This window comes from Syngnathus typhle, linkage group LG1 (genome assembly GCF_033458585.1).
Source record: "Syngnathus typhle isolate RoL2023-S1 ecotype Sweden linkage group LG1, RoL_Styp_1.0, whole genome shotgun sequence".
Classification (NCBI taxonomy): Eukaryota; Metazoa; Chordata; class Actinopteri; order Syngnathiformes; family Syngnathidae; genus Syngnathus; species Syngnathus typhle.
Genome location: NC_083738.1, coordinates 7,976,832 through 7,985,571, shown reverse-complemented (window position 1 = coordinate 7,985,571; position 8,740 = coordinate 7,976,832). Strand labels below are relative to the sequence as shown.

At 38.1% G+C, this 8,740-nt stretch overlaps 1 protein-coding gene across 1 annotated transcript in view; it reads left to right on the top strand.

The window, feature by feature from the left end:
* Positions 1-5,098: 5,098 nt before the first annotated feature.
* Positions 5,099-8,740, top strand: part of tenm1 (teneurin transmembrane protein 1) — a 166,236-nt gene continuing 162,594 nt past the window's right edge. Inside the window, exon 1 of the mRNA XM_061286297.1 lies at positions 5,099-5,351. Within this exon, the coding sequence (XP_061142281.1) occupies positions 5,135-5,351 (217 nt within the window). The 5' untranslated portion in view covers positions 5,099-5,134. The remainder of the gene's footprint in view (positions 5,352-8,740) is intronic.

The following is an 8,740-nucleotide window of genomic DNA, read 5'->3' as shown; positions in this document are numbered from 1 at the left end:
CATTCGTGCATGGAAGTGTGTGACATACATGAAACAGGACAGAGAGCCTCTGAGGAGACAAACGGCAGTCAGTGCCTGCAGCAAGCTCAGAGCTCACGGGTAATGTATACTCACACCCCGCTGTACCAAAGAGAAGGTGACACCAGTCAATCCCATTCTGACAAAGCAGCAGAGATAATAGTGGGCTTTGATTTCCCACAACATGTCTTGCCAGTAGAAAGGAAAGGACTCAGGATTACACCTCATTGTATAGTTCTGTGAGACAAAGATAATTATGACGCTGTAGGCCTGGTTTACTTAGATTTCACGTTGCCACTCTAACAGACTGTGCACATTGTTGGTGGATGTGTAACTCGTGATGCACTCGGATTGCAGCATGACGCGTGTGTAAAAGTGATGCAGACAGCCTATTTAAAAACGTTTTTTGTTTTAGCAAGCTTTGATAACACTGGTCAAAAGCTAAATTCATTCAGTGATGGATTTATGTGTCCCCAAAGTTATTTTGACGCTGACTTAGAGAGAATCTTTATTTTATTTCTAGAGTGTCAGGTTTTTTAAATATATGGGTTTTAAGTATGATCTATAATATCTAGTGAAAATCCAAATTTTACCATGCATTCAAATTTATAAACTATCCATATGTTGCTGAAGCTAAGTCTTAATTGATAAATATTATTAAATATACTGTTATTTCACATATTTACTTATCACACTATATTTATTGTTATGAATACCTGATGCATTAGAGAAAAACAAGGGTAATTTTGAATCCATGTAAAAAAATCATCTAGAACATTTTACTTGCATCTCTGATTTAAAAAAATAGATAAAATGTAAATATTTTCTGACCAGTATTTTCACCAAGGCAAATCTGGGAGAGCAACACAAATGTGGTGATATTGGGTAACAACTTCTACAAAACTAAACCTCTTTTTTTTTTTTTCTAAGTAAAAACGATCTCCAATACTTAGTAATAAATAAAATTACAATGCTCGTGAATTTTGTTACTTCGTTAGATTTAAATGGTTGCCTTTAAATCATTGAGCATAGAGTTTGCTCGAGTTGTGTGAATGTCACAAGAAAAGAAAAGCAATACAAAAATATTTTAGTAGCTCCAGCACACCTGCAACCCTTGTAAGGAAAAGCGGCTCAGAAAATGGATGGATGAACGGATGTGTCGGCAGCCAGTCTGGACGTGTGTACCACTCCTGATAAGACTAAAACTTTCAAGGAGAGCATGTTTCATGTTTACTTTCAAATAAATTCAATAAAAGCTATTTAATCCGAAAGGTGTGTTTACGGGTTAATGTATTTTTTGAGTTCCATCAACAAAAAAGGGGAGTCTACTTGCTATTCTTCTTATTAGATGTGCCCAATTTTCTTGTGTTGGCCGAGTCACATGAATGTAGGCATATTTTGATGACCGCCAGAGAAGTATAAAAACGTTTAAAATGGACGATATAAATGAAGCTAAAATGACTAGCGTGTAAAACTAGTGATTTGATGAATTTCCGTGACCAATTTAAAGGCATTTGATAATAAAAAATCGGGTTGTTTGATCTTTATGACTGCTTTTTTACAGTGTTACGGATAGATAGGATTGTTTTTGATTTGGAAAGGGCGAGGTTCGCAGAAGCACCTTATCCATACAGTCCCTCACAAGTCAAAGTGTGGCCGGACACAGTAGTAGAATAAGTGTTTGCTTTATTCTCTTTTCCATCCAATTCATGTAGCATCAAAATGATTCCGCCTGATATTGTCATCTGCGATTTGCTTCTTTTTAGTAAAGTGTCAATAGACTATGATGTGTGTGGAGAATGCATGCTGACCCACTGACGTAAATTAACGTGACAAAGGACCCCTTCGGCTGCCTAAAAACATGCCATTCTAAAAAATAAAAAAAGTACACTTTTAATACAACGCGCTTTCAGGGTTTACGCGATTCCCAGATTCTGGTTCATGTGTAATCGAGATTTAGGTGTACTTGTCTTTTAATGTCCGCTGTTGTCTGCTGGGACCACGTTTGAAGCAAAATCATTTCTCGCTTTCTTAGTTGTAGGTTTAAAAAAAGGGTTATTCTTCACCAGTAAATATCTGCTGTATTTGCTGCCTAACACCACTTCTTTTGTTAACAATAAAATGTTTCTTTCAGTCTCTCTACACAAATTTGATAGCTTTCTGCTTGCAACTCACAACTCATTGCGATGTCTTTTGTAACTAAATCTAACCATCAAGTGCAATAGTATATCCTTTCACCGTCACATGGCACTGGACTTAATGGCAGCCACTGAAAGGGGTAAGAGAATAGGTGCTTTAGTTGACAAGAAAACGTGAGGTAAACCAAATTTGGACGGGAACGACCACATTTTAGGGTTGCTCTGTTTAGAGTGCGCATCTGGAACAAAGGTGGAAGGGAAAATCCATTCATGCAAAAGGCATTGTTACATGCTTTTGTTATCAAGAGGGGGACAAACAAGTAGGAATGATAGGAGAGTGCAGAGCTTTTAATAACGACGCGAGTTACAATAGCATCTCCAGGGGGGTGAGACTCTGTGTGGGATGAATGGGTAAAAGAGATTTGCCCCAATTTTTGACTTCAGTACTAGGTCATTTTTTTTGTGCACATGAGTTTGTCTAACCGAGAAGGATGAGCATGAGAGCAAGTGAAAGAGTCTTTTGGGTGGAATGAAAACATTATTGTCTTGGTAGAAAGGTCAGCTGTATACTTGGATGGTATCAGGTTGGTGGTGATCACCCTTTGCTGCATATCTTCGAGGTATTGAGCAGGCATACTCTAATGGCTTTGATATATGGACTACAGAACTCCCTGAAGAGGTCAATACCACAGCACTTTGTCTCTATGAGCAATGACCCTCTCAAGCTCCATTTAGAAGGTTTATATCTGCCGGAAATACTTCAGACTGGGCATAGTACCTGAAAGCTAATCAGTGGTGACTTTGCATCAGGGACGAGGGGTCCCATACCCCACCACATTCAGACGGGTAGTTTTCTTTTAGAGTAGGTATTCAATTGCAAATGCAATTTTAATACATTCATAAATACAGACATAAATACTTACTGTAACAGAGACGTTTGGAGAATACCTCATTTGGTGATGGGTGTCTGTCAGACCTCCTGTTCCTGTCAGGTCAGGTCGTAGTCCAGTGTCATGCTGTCAGTTTGTCATTCAAAAATTTGATAGTTTATGTGGCAGGTAAGCCATCAGTAGTGCTAGGAAAATAATGGGCTAAAAAGTGGACTGACTTGTCATTTCGTAAACTTTTTTATTTGAACCCACAGTGCCATCTCAAGGAGTCAGAAAACACGACAACTGCTTCATGAAGCAGATTGGAAGCGGTATTTTCCAGTAGCAACCAAAGGCCAGCGGGAATAAATATCGCCATTGCTTTGCTTGCTAATTAAAGTAAGCAGTGTTAATCATAATAATTAGGGCTAGGTGATTATGGAAAAAATAATCATCACAATCATTTTGATTCACTTTGAAAATGTCAAAACTTCCTATTTGTGACTCCCAAAACTATACTACTCAAAACTATCATCACCTCTATGTCTTTATTACTGCACATTGTAGACTTTCTTATTGAACACGTTATTTAATTTGTTACAAAATGACCTAAATATCATATTATCATCATTAACACCTTTGCTGCATTGTATCTTTACACACATTCAAACACACACTACAAAAAGGAGTCTCTCTTATCCTGTGATTATATCTAATTTTACTTATTTTGTTGTTCTATTTTACTTTTACAAGTCTTGGGAACATGACCTCAATTATTTGCTGAGTCCTACTTTGGGCTTCAACTAACAATCCAATCAAATAATCTCACGCTTATTTTGTCACTTAATCATCAAATCGGATAAAAGTAAATGGGTTGTAATTTCCAACCCTTTCATAACAGGACATTATTTCAAGTTGACAATGCAGTAAATACACACGCATAATTGTGTGTGAAGTTTGTGGTTTAGTTTGTATCATCTCAAAGTATAATTGCACATGTTGATCATCACTTTCCAAAGAAAAAGTAAAAATGATTTTCAAATAAGTTTTATTAAATAGAAATACGTATAATAATCTGCTTTCATGGACAACTACAGAAGTGTCCGAATATTTACAACCGAGCGTCTGAAATTCCAACGATTTGAACCATTTTTAATTAAAAAAAAAACTCTCTAAACAATTCATTGATTCTATATATATGAATAATTGTTAATCCATTAGTTGTTGATTCATGGATTAATTTTTGCACCGATATAGATTTCTTTTTGCAAAATTTTATAATGCCTGACAAATGATTTTTGTTGTTCATATTCAAAATGATGGCACAGAGTGGTTTGCTACTGGTTTGTAGATCAATTCATTTAAATAAAAATGCCACTGAAACTGATGAGACTGAAGCAAGTAATATCTAATCACATTTTCTAGCTTGCGAATCATTGTCCTCACAAATCATTTTTAGCGTTAAGAGCAAATTGCCAAAGATTTCTATGTCGTGGGAAGAGGAACAAGACTAATTAAATGAAGCTGAAAGACGTCACTTAAGTTGACCCAAATGAGGAGAGCAATACTGGTTTGTAAGTGTTTTGGCGTTACATAATGAAATGGTGAGTGAGTCACTGGGTTTATCAAGAAAAGAAACACAGCAGCAGTGTTGATAAATCTGAAACCTTGCCAATAGTTGACTGTAGAAGACTAACAAACAAGAACACGTGAAGCTAAACTATAGCCCCTTATTCAAGTTTTCATCAAATGCCTTCGAACATAATTGCGGTGCGCTCGGAGTATATTGATTTGGAACTAACCTTTGGTGTGAAATATCAAAGAGGGCAAATACTGTTTATGAATGTCTCGTGTAGTAGGAATGGGCAGATGCTGCAGTATTGTTCCGCAGTTTTCAGTAACTCACTTTGTGTTCTATTTTTTTCTCCTACCTTGCCTATTCAATCCCTCCTTTCCTTTCATTCTCCTGCACCGGCTCATCCATTCTTTCTTCTCCATTGTCCTCTTCATTCGCTCACCTTTACCCAACCCTTCCCCATATCCCTCCCTCCAGACTCTCTTTTCTGCATTGTGGCTGTGCTGAGTGATTAAGTGGATGCCCTTCAAGCCATGGAGGAGATGGACAGTAAACCCTACCAGCCGCTGTCTAAGGGCCGTCATGAAATGGAGATGTCCTACACCAGTTCATCTGATGAGAGTGAGGACGGTCACGCTCACCAACGCTCTTACACCTCCCGTGAAACCCTGCCTGACTACACACATGAGCTACGCCTCACGCTTGGATCACACCGTGAAAGACAGAACAACTACAGCCAAGCTCAGCCAGGTATTCCATGTGCTCAGGGCATGTTTACCTGTAAAAGTCCCCTCCCGGAAACTGGATGTATCTGCTCAAAAGGCAGTAAAAAAAGCCACACATATGACACACGTGTACACACACGCGCACACACACACGCACACACGATTTTAAAAGGGCCTATGTGAATTACCCATCACAGTCTACAACGAACCAGAAGGACAGTTGGGGGCAACCAATTACCTCTTCTCCACGGAGGTGATATTTCCCTCCCACAGCTAAACTAGGTCAGCCCCAAACCTCTTTGGCCTCACCTGGGGTGGAACACCACCCTTCATTACACACACAGACACAGACACACGTGAGGTAACGCTGACGCATACACACTGAGAAATTCTTCCCTGCCGGTGACAGGAGGAGAAATGGGCCAGTGCGTGCTGTGATGGATAGCCTTTATGCAGGTCATGTATGGTGTTAAGAGAGAAGCTGTACCTCATCAGGATTGTGCTGCTGTGCAGGGTTCACTGTGATCAATAGATGCACTCTCTGCCACCCTAGCGTCCTGCTTTTCTGCAAGACCATCCCACCAAGCTAACAAGCAGCATTAGCCAACCATAACTGTTACAACGAGCAATTTTATGTTTTACGTAAATACCACCTACTATGAACTTTGTCATATTGCTCAACATGTAACCACCCACGGTGACCATCAGTCATCGCCGACGCGTGCCAGCATTTGCCTACATTAAGTTTCTCTAGCTTCCCATTATATTTAGAAAAAAAAAAAGAAAAAGCAAGTCATTACCTTACCATATGACTTCGATGACGTTCATCACATCATATGGCAAGTTGCAAACGACACCCGAAAGCCACTTTTCAAATCTCAGTGAAGGCTGGTAGTATGAAGCACATCTGTTCATCTTCGGGCAACAGAGTTATATAAAGCATAGCTTGCCTAAGTAACCAACTGTTAAGGGGGGCATTGCCTCCAGTGACATTTTTAATGGATGACAGGGATCAGCCAATTCATCTTAATTCCCTATTCACATTTCCTTTCATATATACGAGCCAGCCTTTCCTTTTTGTTCTGTTTTCTATTTCCTGATCTCACATACATGCTTTTTTTAAAAAAAAAAAGGAATTTAATAGTATATCCCGGCAAGTCTGGCAACTGAGAAATATCCTTTACTTTGAGATGATGAGGTCAGGAACAAAGGTACATATATCGGATTCTTTGCCAGTAAATAAGTCTGCTGACCATAACCATTTCCCTTGTGTGGTGTCAGCAGAACAAATAATCATCACTGTCCAATAAAAATCAGTTTTCTTTTTATTAGTTTTTAGATTTGATTAGTTTTTAGATTATTTGCCAGTTTCAGTCAATGTTTTCCTTACCCAATTTAATTCCCAAGATCTTAATATAACCCTAGTAAATGAAACATTCAGTTTACAAGGAGATAGATAGATAGATAGATAGATAGATAGATAGATAGATAGATAGATAGATAGATAGATAGATAGATAGATAGATAGATAGATAGATAGATAGATAGATAGATAGATAGATAGATAGATAGATAGATAGATAGATAGATAGATAGATAGATAGATAGATAGATAGATAGATAGATAGATAGATAGATAGATAGATTTTCACTGACTGCAATCAAGCCTAATTGGGTCCAGAGCAATTCAACCAATAGATTACATAAATAGAACCTGTTTAACAAATCAAAGTCAGCCAAAAGACCTAAAAAAGGTGCAAAAAATGCCATGATCCAAATAAAAAGAGAACAGAGGAGAAATAAAGTGACATCAATCCATCTGGAAGGACTTACAAAGACATTTGTAAAGCTTTTTTGACTCCAGTGAACCACGGTGAGATCCATTATCCACAAATGGAAAAAACATGAAACAACGGTGTCCCTTGCCAGGAGTGGGCGGCCTACAGAAATGACCCCAAGGCCACAGTGAGGACTCATCCAGAAAGTTAAGGAACCTAGGACAACATCTAAACACCCGGCTAATATCGGTGTTCATGACTCAGCAAGTGAAAATGGCATCCATGGCAGGGTTCCAATGTGAAAACCACATCAACATAAGGTCTCGTCTTTTTTAAATAGAATGAATGAACAAATGAATTGAAGAATAAATAAATAAATAAATAAATAGGTATTACCAAGATTTCGTAACAACATTCTATAAAACGGCGAGAGAAGTTGAACTTATTGGATGGTTAAAAAAAAACAATATTTCAGGAAATTAATCATTAATGTAGTAACCCAGAATTCTGCTCTTTACCAGATAATCCTGAAGGTCAATTTGAAACCTCAATCTTAAAGTACATAGATTCTGCATTCAAATTCAGATTGATGACAAATGTTGTATGGCTCACAGGGCATCACGGAAACAACATTCATCTATCATTATATTTAGTCATAACCTTTTCATTTGTGCCATTAACTGAGTTCACTGATTGGCTAAGAGACAACATAAACATAAATATTGCTTATGGGCTTATTGCTACATGTGTTAAATGCTGCCAAAGCAGATGAGTGTGTCATGTTTAAACCTAGTTTGGCTTGCTTCATTTGAATTATGGCAGCTGGACAGCAAGATGGTGCTATTTAGAGAGGTTTAAGTGAGTGAATCAAACATAATCAAGTGGAACAAGTCCTCCATAGATTCATTGTGGAAATTGGACTCTTGAACAAACAAAAGGTACATGTGCTTGTCTCAGTTAGATGAAGGACTGAACTTGAGCGAAAAGATCAGTGTTTTTGGGATACAACCAAATTCTATTCACATTTTATTTTCATCGAGTCCAGAGGAAATGACTGCCGACATAATTACGGCAACTTTCTTATTTTATAACTGAGTTGAAAATCATAAGGGTTTAGCTTGTCTGTTGAAACAACCAGTTGTTTTCTTTCTTGTCCAATTGCACACAGTTTATTCTAATCTAGACAATGACAATTGTTTTGCCCAGTTTAAATCCAGACAGAAAACAAAGACTGCAGGACACAATGACACTTATCCCAGTTGTCAATAGGTCTACGTACAATGCTGGGTTTTGTATTAACACTCTTCTGTGCTTGTATCCCAACTTGGAGAGAGTTTTTATGTGCGTAGTTTGAATGTTCACAGTGTCTGAGCTCTTTATGTAGGTCATACTTTGTTTTTCTTCCTGCAGTACCGACAAATTATTAATCCCACTTGTCCATTCGTTACAGCAACTATACTAATTGTGTTTTACACCAATGTAATTGCTCAGCAGCATGCATGTTCTAGGTGGGAGATACTGTGTCCATCTAAGACTGAGCTGTCCAAACCCGGCCCTGGAGGGCCGCTGTCCTGCATGTTTTACATTTTCCCCTCGTCCAACACACCTTATTCAAATGTTTAACACTGAGGTTGAC